This window comes from Schistocerca piceifrons, chromosome 5, assembly GCF_021461385.2.
Source record: "Schistocerca piceifrons isolate TAMUIC-IGC-003096 chromosome 5, iqSchPice1.1, whole genome shotgun sequence".
In the NCBI taxonomy this organism is placed as follows: domain Eukaryota; kingdom Metazoa; phylum Arthropoda; class Insecta; order Orthoptera; family Acrididae; genus Schistocerca; species Schistocerca piceifrons.
Genome location: NC_060142.1, coordinates 510,969,921 through 510,990,355, shown reverse-complemented (window position 1 = coordinate 510,990,355; position 20,435 = coordinate 510,969,921). Strand labels below are relative to the sequence as shown.

The following is a 20,435-nucleotide window of genomic DNA, read 5'->3' as shown; positions in this document are numbered from 1 at the left end:
CCATCTAACTTTCAGAATGCTGCCAGCCCCATTGTGACAAATTATGATTCTGATCTACTAGCATTCAAATGCATGTTTGATGAAGAAGGATTGACCTAGTGACAGGTGTTGCAACCTATATCTTCTATGCTCTGTAGTGTCATTGGATGATGTTTCTGGACATGGATTTATATCATGAATTTATTCTCCAAGACATTCTCTATGACTCTTCAAAATTTATAAGCATTCGTTTGCTACATCCTATAAATATAAACCATGTTTTGTTCCAAGTGAGTAGTGAAGCATGTTTTTGAGTCGATACAACTTGCTACAAGCTTGTACTACTGGTCTCATAAACATTTCAACAATGTACAGGAAATGACTCATTATTCATACTGGAGCAGGGGTATGAAAATGCACTGCTACAAAAAAGATGAAAATTGAAGAGTGGTGACAAATAAGTACCTGAAAAGAATCTATGAGTCTAAAACATATATGAGGATATTGTTTCCTTCATATATACCCCCTCTACCTTTCTAAAACAAATTTATAAGTTTTCAAGAAGCTTTCTTTTGCAGGTCTTCATTAAATAAGCTATAAAACTATATGTTAAAAATAATGACATCAGAGAAAACAGGAGGAAAAACCTCATTCTTTGTAGATCTATTTAATGGACAATAGAGCTCAAATTAGTAAGGGCAACTGAAATTCTGTATTTCAAAACAACTGATCTTGTCATATGAAAAAAGAAAGGTACACGAAGATAGCAAACAATAGTAATAAAATGTAATTGCTACTGTAGGAATCTTATTATGTGTGGGATGAGGAAAATTCTTTAACTAAGCAGTTCTTCTGCTTAGTTTAAACGTGGAAAACATCAGTATGTAATTTGTTACTCGCTGAGGAAAGTTTACTGAAGAAATGCTTGGCATCAGAATAAAACGATTAATATGTACCAGAATAAGAGAGAAAAACACTATTCATAATAACTATCTGACACCTCTCCCAGAGAAGTAATTAATGTTGTACCAAACAGAGTCTTAAGGTACATGTAAATGACCTTATTTTATGCCTGCCTTGGATTCTGGAAGAATTTAATTTTATAATTACAGTAACAGCATGGTGCTAAATTAATTAGACAGCTAGTTCTAAGGCTTTTTTGAGTCTATCATCAAAGAAATGATAGGAACAATCTCCTCAGTTACTGCAAATGTATCTTTGATAAGCATGTCTAACAATGATTTGACAGAAGTGTAAAATACACAATATTATGAATATCATTTGATTTAGGGATTTGATACTCATAAATATCAATGTGGTTATGAAAATGTTATGTTACAGTAAAATAATGGAAAGGCAACCACTCACCTATAGTGGATTGATGTATGGCACACAGAAACACATAATAGAAAACAGCATTCACACTAACAATAGCTCTGTTTTTAGCAACAGTACACAAATTCACACACACAAACCTACAGACATGCAATAAACATTCACATTCACTAAAATCAGTCTTGCCATGACCTTAGGAATGTGCATTTGGGCCTCTGTGCAGTTATGTGTGTGAATGGCTAGAAAAAGAGCAAGCTTTGAAAGCTAACATGAATGCTGTTTTCTGTTAATTGTTTCTGTGCTCCATGCATCAAGCCACTACAGGTGAGTGGTTGTCTTTTCCTTATTTTATGTATTGCTCCATCAAGGACTTCAATAATAGGAGATAAATAACAGGTATTTAATATAAAATAGGCAACCAGAGATTTCTCAAAGTAGCAAATCTGCCTTTTCTACTGTGATATAAAACTGTAGATTCCTAAAAGTATCAGCTCCTGGAAGAAGTATACAGGAGTGAAGTGATAATTTATCGTTAATTAATAGTAAAGATATATTTTCTAACACCAAGCACTAGATCTATACCTAATCAACTGCTCCAGAAGGAAGGCCCTTTGTTCATCGTAACCCAAGTTTCCCCATTGTAAAAGTGGACTCTTAACATAGACAACCCATTTGACTACAACATGACATTGATTCAAATTATCCATTCCTTTCCAAATAGATCTTTTTACTTATATTTTCTTTACCAGTTTCCTTCATGTGATCAAGTTTTCATATTTGATTTCTGTTTAAAAAATTATCCACAGCATTAATAATATTTATTGGAAGTCAGAACCACATCTTATTCTCAGTGATGTAATAGATTTTGTGCAGATACCTTCTATGAACCAAACCCACAAAACTTTAAATCAAAGCAGTGCTCAACTTACTTTTCAAAACTGAAGTGTCAAAGTCAATCCAAAAGATCAAAAACCTTGATGCATGTAATTTGTTTACTCCACAAAATGATTCTACAATTAATATTAATTAATTAGAAGAACTTTACTAATGCAACAATAACTTAAAAAGCTTTAATACTTTGTCCTTAAAAGATCCAAGTCCAGGTTTTTAATCTATGATTGAAATACAAGCTTCAAAAATTCAATGCCTAAACTGAAGTATATGATAATGGAGACAACAAGAAATGTATCTCATTGAGCAACCAGACATCAAAATTGCATACTAAGTGAGTTTGGAGCATCCTCAAGATCAATGGGTGTGATTGACAATAAAACATTCGGTTATTTATTTCCCTGATAAATGTTACAAAAGACCGTTCAAAATGAGCACCATCAATTTGAACAACTGAAGAGCCAGTATCTGCATGACAGGTTATCTCATGTTCAATGGAAAATGTGTGGCATGTTCTGTAATCTAATTCCTTCTCTGGGTCTACAGTGCTAGAATACACTGCAGTTCTCACGTAGTCCCAGAGAAGGGGTCTAACTGAAAAAAAAGGAGGCATAATCAGCACTTATGCCCAATATTAGACTGAATACACCCCAAAAAAGGTACATTTAATATATCATCTATTACCTGTATTGTGTAGAAACATCTGGAGGAGAAACAGGTGACACAGGGGATTTAAAATCTCCAGGTCCATGACCTGAGTTCCTGCAAAGATTACATTGGTTTACATTAATTACACAGTAAAAGAATTTAAAGTAAAAGAATTGTTATTTTTATAGAAAAAACTAAAACATATCATTGGTTATAAGGAAGAAAAATTACAATTCTACTATAAAATAAGAAGTATTTTATTTCAAGATAATTTTGAATGACTATTAGATGCATAAGCCAGAATTCAGTACGTAAATTTATCTCTTAAACAAATAGCTTAGCTCTGAAACTTCCTGGCAGATTAAAACTGTGTGCCCGACCAAGACTCGAACTCGGGACCTTTGCCTTTCGCGGGGAAGTGCTCTACCACTGAGCTACCGAAGCACGACTCACGCCCGGTACTCACAGCTTTACTTCTGCCAGTATCCTTTCTTTCAGGAGTGCTAGTTCTGCAAGGTTCGCAGGGGAGCTTCTGTAAAGTTTGGAAGGTAGGAGACGAGATACTGGCAGAAGTAAAGCTGTGAGTACCGGGCGTGAGTCGTGCTTCGGTAGCTCAGTGGTAGAGCACTTGCCCGCAAAAGGCAAAGGTCCCGAGTTCGAGTCTCAATCGGGCACACAGTTTTAATCTGCCAGGAAGTTTCATATCAGTGCACACTCCGCTGCAGAGTGAAAATCTCATTCTGGAGCTTAGCTCTAATTATATACTAATAATTTCTAAATTTATTTTTTTTCGGTGAAGTCCATATTGAAGTCCCAGTCACGACATAATTTGAACTTTTCACATTTAGTGAACATAACACACATTCCACCGAAAATAAAATAATTTAATCCTCAGTAAAAACCATAAGGCGGTGGTGAAGATGAACTCCCTTCTGTAGCGATGCCCACGGGACTGCCGCTTCCTTAGTAAACTGTCCGACACAATTAAAAGGTCATTTTTTCAAAACTCTGTAATTGTATCCAGTTATGTTGCAGAAATTTGAAATCTGACTCGAAGGTGCCTACAACCTTCCTCTGTAACTGAGCAAAAGCATGGCATCACCCTTGAGCACAGTGATGCTTTGAACAGGGAGATCTCAACACATGTTAGAAAAAGGCCTATAGTCAAACCATCACGTGAGGTGTACGGTGGGTTAATGATGCCACAGGGGCACCAAATTTCAGCACAATTCTGCCCGATGCCACTGTGGATGTGTCACCTGATAGGGAGGTCACCACACCTAGTGTTACCCACATTTCATCCCTTTGTTTCTGATCAGCATTGAAATCACGTAGTTTTCTTGTGGGTGGTCGATGAAAACATTTCAGATGCACCACTACTCAGTATCAACATGGAAAGGCTTCAGGGGGTGGCATAATGAATCTGTTCCTTCCCTTGGGGCATTGATCCCTCATATTTTGTGCTTGACAACCTTTGACACTGCTCCCCCACACCCACACACCACACACACACACACACACACACACACACACACACACACACACATTTTACTAGTGATACCACCTTGAAAGGAATCAAGCATAATGTGAAATTCAGATTAGAGATGTTAAAATATCACAAGATTCTTATAACAGTACAGTGAAAAATAATAAATAATGTTAGTACATTGCATCAGAATATCAAGAATATCAATGGATTAAAAACAAAGTACATGACCTTCTTGTTTGTTTGGAAGATTTAGAAACAAAGAATGGAATAGATGTACTATGCATGTCTGAACATCATAAAGTCACAGATATGGAAAAATAAATGTAAGTGGACATAAGCTTTCAGCACATGTAAGTACAGATGATATGGAAAAAGGAGGAGTAGCTATAAAGGTTAAAAGTTATCACAGTGTGGAAAATTTAGAAATTAAAAAACAAAAAAAAACAAAAAAACAAAAAAATATGTACAGCAACACATAGAAGCAAGTGCCTGTGAACTTCAACTGAATAATGGTAATTTTATAGTTTTTGTAACTGTGTATAGATCCCCACTGGGAAATTTTCAACTATTTCTGAAAAACCTGGATTCCTTGTTGTGCTATCTATCAGACAGAGGGAAGCAAATTATTATTTGTAGGGATTTCAATGTAGAATTTCAGAAAGATAGGAAGAATGATCTTCAAGTACTACTCACTTCTTGCAATATGACATGAGTTACTGATTTTCCTATTTGGGTAGTACATGAAAGAAGCGCACTGATAAATAACATTTTCACAGACTAAGACGAATTTGATCAAATAAACATTTATCCTGTTAAGTATGGTCTTTCTTATCATTATGTACAGCTAGTTACAGTAGATGACGTAGCTCTGTACAGTAATGCAAAACAGTCCTCCAAAATAGTGCATTCAATTAATGATTTAATGGTGCAAATTTTAGGAAAAGTTTCCAGCAGTTAGACTGGGATGAAGTGTTCCGGGAACCTGATGCTAATTTAAAATATAACTTATTTCATGATACATTTGTGAGCATTTTTGAAAACATTTTCCCTAAGAAAACAGTGAAATACTATTGTAAGAAACCACCCAAAAAGCCACGGCTTACTAAAGTGATAAAAATGTCTTGTAACTGGGAAAGAGAGATGAATCTAAAGCAGGAAAGAGTAACGACCCAGAAACAGTCAAATATTATAAAAGCTACTGTACTATATTACGGAAAGTTATTAAAAGTCCAGAAGTATGTGTATTATGTCTGAGATTAGCAACTCTGAAAATAAAATTAAAACAATTTGGAATATTGTTGAAAGGGAAACAGGTCAACCAAGAGCACAGGAAGACTGTATTACCATCAAACAGAATGAAAAGTTTATTAACAAAATGCCACAGACTGAAAATATTTGTAATAATGATTTTTTAAATGTTGTGGAGAAAATAGGATCCAGATGTTCATTAGAAAAGACAATGTTGTGTACAGAAGAGGCAATACCTATGCAATTTCATAAAGTTGAAATTCTACCCACGGCTCCTCCTGAAGTTGGGAAAATAATAAACTTGCTCAAAAGTAAAATCTCACATGGAATTTATGGCATCTCCAACAAAGTACTAAAAGCTTGTCCCCAACAGATAAGTAGAATTCTCAGCCACATATGTAATAGCTCACTGAAACAGTGCATTTTTTCTGATAGACTGAATTATGCTGCTGTCAAAACCATTGCATAAAAAGGGGGTATATCCCACTTCTGACAGCTTTGTCCAAAATTCTTAAAAAAGTAATGTATTCATGAGTATCTTCACATATTTGTAAAAGTAAAGTAATAACAAAAAACCAGTTTGTCTTTCAGAAAGGCTTTTCAATAGAAAATGCTGTATGTGCTTTCACTGATCAAATATTAAATGGTCTTAATAACTGAACATCACCAGTTGGGATTTTCTCCTGTCTGTCAAAGACTTTTGACTGTGTAAATTCTGGAATTCTTCTAGCTAAGCTTAAGTACTGTGGTATGATTGGGACAGTGGACAAATAGTTTAATTCATATTTAACCGGACGAGTACAGAAGGGTGAAATAAAGAGTTCACATAATGTGTGAAAATCAGCAGATTCCTCAAACTGGCGAGGAATCAAGTATGGGTCACCACAAGATTCAGTCTTGAGTCACTTATTGTTCTGAATATACTCTAATGATTTGGACCCTATATTCATGAAGATATGAAGCTTGTAGTCAAATTAAGTTGGGTGATGCTGCGGGGATTAGATTAGGAAATAAGACGCTTAAAGTAGTAAAGGAGTTTTGCTATTTGGGGAGCAAAATAACTGATGATGGTCGAAGTAGAGAGGATATAAAATGTAGACTGGCAATGGCAAGGAATGCGTTTCTGAAGAAGAGAAATTTGTTAACATTGAGTATTGATTTAAGTGTCAGGAAGTCGTTCCTGAAAGTATTTGTATGGAAGTGAAACATGGATGATAAATAGTTTGGACAAGAAGAGAATAGAAGCTTTCGAAATGTGGTGCTACTGAAGAATGCTGAAGATTAGATGGGTAGATCACATAACTAATGAGGAGGTATTGAATAGAATTGGGGAGAAGAGGAGTTTGTGGCACAACTTGACTAGAAGAAGGGATCGGTTGGTAGGACATGTTCTGAGGCATCAAGGGGTCACCAATTTAATACAGCATGGAGGGTAAAAATCATAGAGGGAGACCAAGAGATGAATACACTAAGCAGATTCAGAAGGATGTGCAGCAGGTACTGGGAGATGAAGAGGCTTGCACAGGATAGAGTAGCATGGAGAGCTGCATCAAACCAGTCTCAGGACTGAAGACCACAACAACAACAACAACAACACATGAAGCTAGTTCTTTTTGCTGATGATGCAAGTATAGCAATCACATACAACTAGCAAGAATCAGTTGGGGAAACTGTAGATAATGTTTTTCGGAAAATTATTAAGTGGTTCTCTGCAAATGGACTCTCATTAAATTTTGGTAGAACACAGTATATACAGTTCATACAGTAAATGACACAACACTGTTAATAAATGTAGAATTTTAACAGAAGACTTTAGTGAAGGCAGAATATTCCAAATTTTTGAGTGTGAGCATTGATGAGAGATTGAACTGGGAGAAACACATTGATGATCTACTGAAACGTCTGAGTTCAGCTATTTATGCTATTAGGGTTATTGCAAATTTTTGTGGTAAACATATAAGTAAATTAGTTTATGGTGCCTATTTTCATCCCTGCTTTTGTGTGGCATTATATTTTGGGATAATTCATCATTTAGAAAAAAAAGTTTTCACTGCACAAAAGCATGTAATCAGGATAATAGCTGGAGCCCAGCCCAGATCATCTTGCAGACATTTATTTATGGAACTAGGGATATTCCCGGTATATATACAGGGTGTTTCATGAATGATGGTCAATAATTCACACATGGAAAGTACACATGAAGAGTAGCTAAAAATCTCCAGTAAACATGGGTCCACAAATCAACTGTTGTTGATATACAACACATTTTCTGTTGCAGTTCATCAGTATCTAGGATGTCATGACATCTCAAAACATTAAAGTAGGTGTTTGAAATGTTGTCCGTGCATCTGAATGCAACATTGAGCTTATCTCTGAAATGAGATGTGAATCCTCTCAGGCAGTCCTGGGAAATTCTGTAAATGGTGGACGGCTGCTTCGAACAGCAAGCGTAATTCCTCAACAGAGTTGAGAACATAGACCAGGCTTTTGACATGACCCCACTCATGGAAATACATAGGATTTAGATCTGGAGACCTTGGAGGTCATGGCACAGGCCCTCTTTTACCTATCCAATGTTGACCGTACGTCTGAGTTAGAAGCCAACCCACTCATAAATGAAAAATGCTGGAGCACCATCATGCATGCACCACTTGTTCAGGCATTGGTTTATACATCTGGAAGTACATTCCACAAAACAGCATATATTGCTGTCTGGTCAGTCACTGTGGTAGGAAGTGTGGTCCAGTTATGCAGTTTCTGAGCAGTCTTGCCCAGACATTCAATGAATAATGCTGCTGATGTCATGATACATGTGTTGCATTAGGACTGACATCAGCCCAAATGTGAAAGTTATGGTAGTTAAAAATACCATCATGGCTAAATCCAGCCTCATCTGTGAACAGAATACTGCTTAACAGGGGATTCAGAGTACACTGTTGTAGCACCCACTGGCAGAAATTCTCTCTAGGAGAAGTCTGGATTGTTGAGAGCTTGCTCTCGCTGGAGATGATACGGGTAGAGTACTTGCCGACGTAAAATCTACCACTCACTGCTATTACTCAGTAGACACTCTTAGGTAGCAATCCTCCTTTCTGAAGTACTTGGACGTTTGTGTGCAATGCGTAACACCCTTTTCTCAACATCAGATGTTATGGATCTGGGTCGATCTTCTCATACAAGGTGTGCAAAACTCCCAGTTTCTGTAAGGCACTGATGTAACCGGCTAAATGTATGCCTGTCAGGCTGTGTGAGAGAGAAAAAGCTTCTTCATACAATCATGCAGTCTCAAGGGCACTGCCATTAGCTTTGCCACATGTGAAGTGCTTGTTGGTGTATTCTTCTAGTGTAACCTCTGTCCCTGATGCCTTCACGTTTGTAATTGATTGTGAGGTTGGTACGGCAGAGTGCACAGAAGGGGGAGAGGGAAATAGTTGTGCATGCATAAACAAACCTTGAAATACAAACATAAATACTGTGGTATCCAGGGGCATTTACAGTTGGTTCCAAACTCGAATTAATAAGTCATTTCAGCAAGGGTTGATCTGCGGACACATGTTTATTGGAGCTTTTTAGCTACTTTTGGCCTGTGCTTTCCGTAACTGACACAGAAAGGGGTGAATTATGCTGCCACAAAGATCTTTGGTCACCTACCAAATAGTATCAAAAGTGTGACAGATAACCAATCAACACTTAGAAAGAAATTAAAAGATTTCTGAGTGACAACTCTTTCTACTCAATAGGTGAACTTTTCAACATTAATTAGTAATCTTATAAGAGAGAGAGAGAGAGAGAGAGAGAGAGAGAGAGAATTCGAATTATGGAATTATGGCAGGCAAATAAATTTTTTGTCAAACTAATGGGTTGCATATCATTAGGAACAAATATTAATTTACTCTAATCTTTCAACCTTTCCCTAATGACATTGTGGGCCTGCAACCCCACTGAACGTGACCACAGCTCTTTGGAGTATAAAGTGACTACAATTTTTGCTCTGGTATACAGGGTGGATCCAGTAGGGACCATTAAACCCATTCAATGAAACATGAATGCAATCTGAAGTAACAAAGGATGTTTATACTTTTTTAGCCCTTGACTCCCTCAGTTTGGCAACACCTTTAGTGCCACTTGTGTATCTTTGTTGAACTCTTTATAAATTTATCTGTACAGAGACAGCCTGTTAGTGATTACTAGGCACCAGCATGACAGACAAACATTTTGAAATTCCTTAGATTTCACTTGGGGACAGTAGCCAGTAGTTAAGAAACATAGTGCCAGTCAGCTCAGCAGTGTTTAGACAGTTGCCGTTCACACAAGCATATAGTAATCAGTGACTGGCTGTCTCGGTACAGGTACATTTTTAAAGTGCTCGACAAAGGTAAGTGGGTGGCACTGCAGGCTCTGCCAAACTGAGGGAGTTATTACCAGAGGATCCTAGTTGTTCCACCCAGTATACAATACAAGGAATGGTTTCACTGACATGCTTCATACAATCCCCTGGAATCTTTCTGTGTTGATACTGAGTGGTGTTGTGTCTGAAATGTTTTCCTTATCCACCCAAGAAACAAATGATTTCACCACTGGGTGGTTCTGACATTCAACACAGTGGAATCAAAAGAAATGGTGAAATGTGGTCAAGAGTGAGTGTAATGTGTAATGACCTTCATATCATACGACACCTCCATAGTGATGTTGGGCAGAATTGCAATGGCATTTGGTGTTACACCTCATTTGAGCTCTGTTAGTGTATTTAGATCCTTTCCAGGTTTCAAGTTATTTTCTTTGCCTCTATCTTCCTTAGTGTGTTTATTTATTCATTAATGTACTATTTAAACAGAATTTTTTGGATTCTTGTAACTAGTCTTCAGACTTTCATTTCTATAACCAGTAAATAAACAAAAAATTAAAAAGGAAAAGAAACTGAAATTCTTACCATCAACTAGTGGAATTGCCAAAGCTCCATAAAACTCTTTTCCTGGGTAGTTTCACACATTTCATACAATTTTCTTACTCTTCCAGAAGCTTGCTAATGAAAGCCTGATTGACTGTGTTTTTGTGTGTAATACTAATGAGACAGATTTCATATAGTCCATGAAATATTTTGGGTATTTTATTCTTATTTTAAAAATGCTAAATGTTTCATGGAGTGTCTGTAAAAACTGCACTCGGCCTCCTCCACTTCCAACCTCGGCATTCATAACTGAAGTTGCCTCTTTACAAATACACTACACTCTTGCTGATCTGGCCATTCCTGGCGCATAAGGGTACCGGACTAGTGGAAGTGCCGGATTGTTGAGTGCCTGAAATTTATTTTATTCATTTATTTTGAAACATATGGGATATAGTGTAATGTGCTTCTTAAACTGAAGAATACAATTTGAAAACGTAGAGGATATACTTTATTAAATCCAAAAATACATTACATCGGTACTGCATGTATCTGGTTATTGCTTAATGTACTCCAGGAAGACATCAGCAGCTTCAGCACCAGCAGTGTGAGAAATCTTCATTCTCTCTCCTCTTGTGTCCTCTTCTTCAGCAATTTCATCATTACTTTTTTACACACTTTTGATTATTTCTTCATCTGTTAAAGTTTGGTCCGTATCACAGTTTTCCTCATTCAGCCACTTAGTAACATTTTCATCATCCATTTCTTCTCCTCCTGGAAGGTTGTGGAACATGTCAGTGTACAAAGTAATTGATAATTCTGAATTGACTGGCTCATCGCTGTCACTGACTACTGGATCCAACTCAGCATCAATGGATGGCCACAATTTTCTCCAGCTCTTCATTATGGTAGCACTCTCCACTTTATCCCATGCTCTAGCTGCTTGGAAAATTACATCACATATGTTAATTGCTTTCCATGCCTTCAGCATAGTCTCGATAGAGTTGTTTTCACTTTCGTTCAGCAAGGAGACGAGAAGTGAATGTCGATAATGATGTTTAATTGATTCCCAAATTCCCTAGTCCATGGGCTGAATTAGGGTTGTCACATTGGGTGCTTGTATACCATTGGACTTTAGAGAAACATCTGAAGGATGACTGGGAGCATTGTTAATTATAAGGATAACTTTGAGTGGAAGCTTTTCCTTTTTTAGCTCTTTTCTCACTGCTGGTACAAATGTTTCATGGAACCACCGAGAGAATATTTGTCTGTCCATCCATGCTTTCTTCTGAGTGCAATACTGCACTGGTGGAGTATTTATGTCAATGCGTTGAAAACAACGTGGATGTTGTGATTTTCCAATCACCACAAGTACTAGTTTATGACTCCCATTTGCATTACAACATGCCATTAATGTTACACGCTGTTTCTGTTGCTTGTAACCATGAGCTTCCTTCTTGTTCCTGGCAGCTAATGTTTTTGAAGGAAGCATCTTGTAAAAGAGCCCTGTTTCATCAGCATTATACAAAGCATCAGTAGTTAGATCTTCTTCCTCTATTATCTTCCATATCTTGCTTACAGAATCATCAGCATCCTTGTTGTTAGCGGATTTCCCCGGTGACTATCAGCTGCTGAATGCCATGTCGTTTTTTCCAGTTTGATAGCCAACCTTCGCTCACTGCAAACAAGTTACTACCACCAAGTTGTTTGTTAAATGCACTGCTTTTTCCTTTATAATAGGGCCACTGACTAGAATTCCTTTACTGTGTTGTTGTATGAACCATCTATAAACAGCTACGTCCAGTTCTTCATTTTCACTCTTTCGCATAACCTTCTGTTTTCCCAACTCATTATCCATTTGTGTTGGGTACTATCAAATAACATCTTCTTTCTTTTTGATATCATAAATAGTTGCTAGTACAACATTTAACTCAGCAGCAATGGCTTTCTGCGAAGAACCTCAATTTAACTTATCTAAAATTTCGAGTTTCTGCTTGAGGTCTAGCATAACGTGTTTCCTTTTAGAAGATATGATTCCAAACTGTAAAGAAAGCTACAATTTCAAATACAGTATATAAAGCATTGTTGCGCATGATAATTCATTGTGCACATGTCTTTGGATGTGTGCCGGATTACTGAGAAGCCGAACTACTGAGGGCTGGATTAGCGTGAGTCTAGTGTTTTTTGGTGTCCATTAGTCAATCAACTGCTTCCAATACATTAATTGAAATTTTGGTCTCTGTTCTCATATAAAATTCACATTTTTTTCTTCTGAAACTCAATGTTGATCTCTGTCTATTACTGACCCTCTCCTAACTGCAGTAGGCCTTCTTGTCAGGCTCAACAACAAACAAAAGATTGCCATGCAAGACACATTCCCCTTTACAGCCTAGACTGTCATAAAAATGTATGTTTTTGGTTGTAGAGACTGGCTACACAGATGCATAAACAGAGTCGCCAAGGGATATTTCTCAGAATTGCCCCATTTGTCTGTCTCACAAGCATACTGAATTTTAATGATGTAGAGTAAAACACGTTTTTAATTAAAGTTACCAGAAGATTAATTTAAGCAGTAATTATTGGTTGGAGACATAAATATTAAAAATTACAATGAAAGGCAGTTGTGTTAAAAGATTTTTTGTGATTGTTTTTCAATATTTACAGCTTGAAGTTAGAATTAAGAGTCCATCAATTTATAATAAAAAAATCAAACATACTGTTACATCATTGAATAACTAATATTCCTTACAGTCGACAAATGGATAAAACTATTGTGGGTCTCTCTGGACAAATGTCTGGAATACTGTAAAAGAACATAGCCTAATGGAAGTGCTTTATAGAGGCAAGAGAATAAAACCCCCACACTAAGGCAATACAGAAGTGTTACTAGGGTGTGAGGATAGGGGACCTATGTACACAGCTGAAAATACAGAAGCAAAATGGGAATATTTCTGTTCAACTTTATGTATTACAAAATATAACATGTACACGGTAATGGAGCTCTGAATCTCATTGAGAAGGCAAATACAACAAACAAATCGAAGGCTAGGCAGTGATGCATACAAAGAAATGATGGAAACAAACATTATACTGATAACAGAAAATATATATTACTTCTACAAGAATTAAATTTGTTGTTTCAAAATATGCTTCTACGAGAATACAGTCTCCCATAAGTAAAGATAGAAAAGGTTGAAGCAGTAAAGATAACAGAAACATAATACAGAATAAAGAAGGAAACAATGTAGAGACTTAAAAAAAAAGTATTAATATTTGTAACCAGTGCTATATGGAGGTAGCAAACAGATTCATAAATAACTGTAATTTAAAAGTTAAAAGATAACATAGCATACCCCGTGTGACAAAATGGCTCTTGTTGTTCCAAATACATATATTACAGATAGCAAAAACGATCCTTCCTCCCTTTCCTGTGACCTTTGTCCTGTCAGTACTGGGTCACGACTGGCACTATCTGTCCCCAATTTCGTGGAGAACCAACTAAATCTGTTCTGCCCGTTCCCTCCTCCATCCCCTCTACCTCCCCACCTCCCACCCCTTGGGAAGGAATTGGTGTACACCTTTTACCCCTTCTGTCTACAGCTAGTGTAATCCCGCAGTCAAATGTGACAGTTTTTGAAAATGTTTGCGCATTATGTATGTGGGGTCGGATTTTGGAACCAGCACAGTATTTACTTAGATGGATATGGAAAGCCCCCTAAAAACCATTTCCTGGCAGAATGACGTTTTGGTCTCCATTGTTAATCCATGAGGCGGATTCAATCTCCTCACATCCCAGAAGCATGCATTTTAATGAGCTCTGTTATCTGGGTAGCAAAACCAGTACATAGTCTAAACTGCAAAAACACTTTAAAAGTGGACTGTATATCTACTCAGAAAAATTAAGCATTGTCCTCATGCTTGCCACTATCAGTGTCATATCAAAAATAAATGAAACTGTTATGAGACATATTAGTATATGTTATAGAAAAGAAAAGCACTTTAAATGAAGCACAGTATGGTATAAGCAAGCAAGGCCTACAAACATAACAAAAGGAGACTGATTAATTTGTACTGCAGAAGCTTCACTAGAACAAAAGAAAATATGTAGTTGAGACAAGTGCTCAGTGTCTACAGGAATTTGACCGACCACTGCTAATCATGTGCAGCACTGCTGGCAGCTGTGGTACGTCCCGATGCCCGTGTCCCCAAAGTTGTGGACAGACTCTGCAGACGAACGGAGTTCCTCTAGCACTGCTGAACAGAGTCCATTGATGCAATTTTTTGGCCATGTAGTCTCTTTAGAAGGTTTTATCAATAGATACAGAGGGGATAAAATTGATAATGAATTTTCCAGCACCTTCTGATATAACTAAGTTACATGTTTTGTCTGGATGGCAAATTTCGTTTGCGAGTTTACTCCTGGGTTTGTGCAAAAGGCAACTCCTCTCAGTCTACTGAGGAAGAAAGGCATAATATCATGTGGATCAATTCTCAGAAAGTAAATTATTTTTATAATGTGGCAACTTTTTGATCTCAAATAAATAATTAATTCAGTGAAAAGTTGTTTTGTTCAGCTTTTACCCTGTGGTTTGGTTAAAAATGATAATTATGTGAAGATGAAATTGTGGTGTAATTGACATAGCATGCCTACTCACCTGAAATCAGCACATGGCTGCCATGGGCAGGCAAGAGGAGCTGTGTTATGAGTTTCGCGTCAGGAGAGGCAATTATGATGGTACCATAGCTGAACAACAACAAACATTAAGACAGCTGATGAAAGCACTGATCATGATTCCTGAAAGGTTCTTCAAAATGCAAATAAGGTGCTGGTGTCTGTCCAAGTGGTCATTGTGGAAATACAGGCAATTATGCAGTTATTTGTTGGAGTACCCATGTCAATAGTTCAACAGTGAAGGTTAAAAGCTAGAATCATGCACTGTTGAAACATATTGCAGGATATAGTCAAGGGTGGGGGGCAGGTGCTTCACCAAGCACAGTTGGAATAATGTTTGAGTGATTTAATTGATGGATTAAATGCATGTGTGGAAGAAGGTATTGGTAGAATGTGCGAGGTAGGACAGAAGCTAAATACTGATATACAGCTGCAAATGACTGCAAGAGGCTAATACGATGTTAAAATTACAAATACTCTGCACAGTTTCTTTCTTTAAGAACACTGATCCCTCTTGTGATAATTTGATTATGATTATTGTTAAGTTTCTATGCACATTGGTGGATGTACAGGATAAAGGTGAGGTTCCTGTGGTCAATGATAAGGATTTGCTAGCATTAATTGCCAGTTTATTAAAAGTAGCCATGGGTGATTCATTGGAGCAAGTACTTTGCAAAGTTGTTGTGGATATGATTCCTTGGTGAGCCTTGCAAGAGCTATGATATTTCCATCATGGAAAAGAGAAAGGCCTGAATGAAACTACACGAGATTATGTCCATAGTATTAGACAGAGTGTTAGAACCCTCAGTTTAGTTTATAGTGAAGAACAACAAGTGGTCAGTCATACTGTGGAAGGTTTGAAACCTAATGATAGGCAAATGGCAGTTTTATGTCCAATACCAGTTACGTATCAACAACTAGACAAATTAAGTCGACATATTCGAGATGTAACACATGATGACCAAAGATAGAGGTTAGTTGACAAACAACTCCCAGGGAAGAGATGTGAAGGCAACAGGAGGTGTCAGAAAGAGCTAATGACAAGTGTTTTCAGTGCAATAAAGCAGGTCACATTCACCAATTTTGCATTCAGCCTAGAGCCACTAATAAAATTTGACAATTGAAGAATATTGGGTTAGGTCGGGTGGTGAATATTCACCGAATAGTTGGAATTGCATATGGGCAAAGGATAAGTAGCCCTTTGTTTGTTGTCAGATGAATAAAAGGCCAGTATGTGCACTTCTGGATTTGGGTAGTGCCATTTCAGCTGTCAATCCAATATGGTCAAATTTGCATCAGCAGCATTGCAAGTTTCCTCTTATGCAAACAGATGGGGGTCAATAGACTGCTGCTAATAACTCATGCATTGTTGTTTTGTCCACAGTGATTGCCATATTGTCAAGAGTTAGTTCAGATTAATTGAGAGTCTTACCATACGGGTTATCCTCAGATCTGACATCATTGCTAATGTAGGATTACTTCATAATTGTTGTGATGGTTATTTTGAACTTAAAGTTAGTCATGGTAAGCAGTTTCAGTTTTGTGAACAAGGGAGCAGGAAGTCAGACGTAGAGGAAAATTTGCAACATTTATCTGTTGAAGATCGAAGAAAGATTCAGAGCTTTTGCAATAAATTCCCTGATGTGCTGATGGAGGAACTTGGCCTCACACACCTTATTAAGTATAAAACTAAAGTGAAATATTACATACCAGTTAGGAAACAATCCTATGGGTTATCCCTGCCACATATGAATCAAGATTGAAAAGATTATTCAGCAAGGGGTAATTTCCCCCTCATCATCACTGTACTCAGCTCTGATATTTACTGTAGATAAACCACAAGGCAGAGTTAATTACCACAAACTCAACAGAAAGATCATTTTGCATTTATTCCCTCTGACACATTTCCACTCATGTTTTGCTTAGTTCAGAGGTGCCAGTGATTTTACAACTCTGAACTTGAACTAAGCATATTATCTGATACCTTAAGATGAAGTTTCTAAGCTGTTAATAGTGTTTAGAGCTGATTGATGAGAATCTGTCCTCAGCAGCCAGAGACAGTGGTCATGTGTGTGAGCTACATTTGCGTGAATGTGTATGTGTACGCTGTCTGTTTCAGAAGAAGGCCTTCTGGCTGAAGGCTTACAAATTTAGAAGTCTTTTTGTTGTGCCTGTCTGTGACTCAGTATCTCCGCTATATGGTGAGTAGCAATCTGTCCTTTTTTTTTTTTTATAATATTGTCATTATTCCACTATGGATTTTACATTGTTTGGCTGAACTTTATTACTGATGGTTTGACCAGTGGTTAAATGTATTGACTATCTGTCTGTGCTGCCTTGTGTTGAGTGCGTGTCTGTGTGTGCCAGCGTGTGCTGTTTCGCAAATTTTTGAGAGGTTGCAAATGCTTTATTATGTGTTCAAAGATGCCATCCATCAGAAATTTGAATTACATTGTTGAAGGCAGTTATTTTTATCAGAAATTTGAATTACATTGTTGAGGGCAGTTATTTTTAATGTTTTATGTAAATTTGTTTGTTTTAAACAATATTGAAAAATTTTAATTAATTCTTTAAAATGTTGAAATTCATGGACATGTCTTTTACAGTACCACTTAAAATATTTCCACCTGTTAGATCAGCAGTGTCGCCTAAAGGTGTGTGTCAGTTAAAAATGGGCATATTATTTATACAGTTCACTGTTTCAGAGGAAAGTGTTTGTCATGTCTGGTTGCATTCCACCCGCTTGCAGCCTTTCTGCAGTTGCCCATCATTGACCCCACAGGCTAAGAAGCAGAAGTCCTGAATACACAGGTGGACATATTTTCTGTTAAACATTTAAATAAAAAAGAATATTCGGCTCAACTGACTATAAGTCAGTAAAACCCAACCCTCAACTCCCCAATCACATTCCATGGTACATAGTTTATTTCTGGGTTTTTCTAAGATATTTTACTGCGTATTTCATTACAAAAACTTACTAAATATGAAGAATCCTAAAGCAATGAAGTTATAAAATAATAATTACTCAAAATTACATAAAAATGAGTGGTTCTTTAAGAAAATTTTGAACCATTGTAGACATAGTACTATGGAATTAATAACCACATCAACTGCATTATTATTCTAGCATAAGAAATCACAGCATGTAAGAGATACAAAAATTTGTTAAACTACAAAAGAAAGTGATTAGTTCCATTGCTGATTTGCCACCGTGACAATCCTTCAACGTATTACACAGAGAACCAAATGTATTAACAGTTCCACCACTGTATGTACATTACATACATACTACACAGTTAAAGTTCCAATTTCAAAATGCTTTAAAAATGAACTACTGTTCAGAATGACATCAAATTTAAATGGAATATTATTGAAGAAGGGGGAAACATTACGGAAACAAAGAAAATTAACGAAAACGTTACCACTAGATGGAGTAATAAGAACCCTGCATCTTCTGTTTAGCATATTCTGAATATGCTAAACAGAAGATGCAGGGTACATGGCCGATCCTCACTTTTCAACTGAGATACTTGGCTTGACTGTCTCAATGTTGATCATATGTTGCTGGTAAAGTTCTTTCACAAGAACAATGACTGTGGGACAGCAGCTCTGCAGAAGTTCTGGAAACTCAAGGGTATGAAAAAAGGCATTGGTCCGATGTCTGCCAAGGGGCTGGAGAAATTAATTATGAAATTCAAAAAGACAGATGCTTTCATAGTGCAGTGTGGCAGAGGAAGGAAAACAACTAATATGATGTCAGTAGAAAATGGAGCATTGCAGGAGGGATCGAGTGGTGGTGTGCAAACATGAAGTGCACATAGAATTGCCTAATCTTTAGACCTACCTGTGAGCATTCTATGAAACATTCTGCCTTGCATCCATACAAAATTAGCTTCATGCTGACCTACCAGTAAGGCAAATGTCTGCTCTAGAATTTGTTGCTTATATGGAACTGGACAATGAATGTCCATGGAATATTCTGTGGACAAAACAAAGCTCATTTCCATCTCCAAGCACATATCAATACAGAGAAGTGCAGAATATGGGGAACAGAAAATCTGCTATCACATTTTATTTATTTATTTATTTATTCATCCGTGGAACAATAAATATTGTATGGATGTCGTCAGATTACAACACATGAGCACACATTTACATTTACAATTAAACAGGTTTCTCATATTTTGTGTAGTTTTTATAACTAGTCATACACATATTTATAATTACATAATATTTTGGTGATAATGTCATATGTTGCTAATAATCTACATCTATGTTAAATATTCTTTTACAGTATAACAACTTTTGCTTACTAAAAAGGTTTTAAGCTTTTGTCTGAAAGTGAGGGGCTCATTTATTTCTTTAATTTCTTGTGGTAATTTGTTGTACAGTTTTATCCCATTGTAAAATATACTTTTTTGCATCTTTGCCTTGTTCTTTCTATCTAGATGGATGTGGTGACAAGCTCTTGTTTCATGGTCATGTATTAGGCTGTTTGTGTTGTACATGTTAAGATTTTTCTTAATGAACATTATGTTCCGAAAGATATACTCACAAGAAACAGTTAGAATTCCTAGCTTTCTAAATAATTCTAGACAGTGGGCCCTGTTGTTGCTATTTGTTATTATCCTTATGGCTCTTTTTTGTACTTTGAACACAGTTTGTATGTTACTGGCACTTGTTCCCCAAAACACGATCCCATAGCTGAGGACTGAGTGTAGATATCTGTAATATGTTATTTTAAGACAGGTATTATTGCATACCGGTGCAAGGATTCTAAGAGCATAGCATGCTGTGGATAATTTCTTTGCCAAAATGTTGACATGGTTTGTTCATTTCAGTTGGCTGTCTACATTCATCCCTAAGAATTTGGCACTTGTTACACATTCTAATTCATTATTATTAACTTTTATTCTAGTGGAATTGTGTTTTTTGTTCAATTGGAAGTGAATATAGTTAGTTTTCTTTACATTTAGGGTTACTTTATTTTTTAATGACCAGTTGTGGACATCATTGAGAGCCTCGTTTGTTCTTTCTGACAGTTGTGTTGGATTTTCACCTGTTATTACTATGTTGCTATCATCAGCAAAAAGTATTTTTTCGCCATGTCTGATACTTTGTGGGAAGTCGTTAATGTATATAAGAAACAATATTGGGCCTAATACACTTCCCTGTGGGACACCTATATTCACATTTTCTGGGTCAGACAAGTGTTTTATAAGGGAATTGTTTGAAACTTGTGATATCTCAACTCGTTGAACTCTGTTTTCCAAGTATGATTTGAACCA

The 20,435-nt window shown here is 36.7% G+C and overlaps 1 protein-coding gene across 2 annotated transcripts in view; it reads right to left on the bottom strand.

The window, feature by feature from the left end:
- Window positions 1-20,435, bottom strand: part of LOC124798424 (zip homologous protein 2-like) — a 113,663-nt gene that overhangs the window by 16,771 nt on the left and 76,457 nt on the right. For both annotated transcript variants that reach the window (XM_047261831.1, XM_047261830.1), the window contains exon 7: window positions 2,890-2,967. In XM_047261831.1, the coding sequence (XP_047117787.1) occupies window positions 2,890-2,967 (78 nt within the window). The remainder of the gene's footprint in view (window positions 1-2,889; window positions 2,968-20,435) is intronic.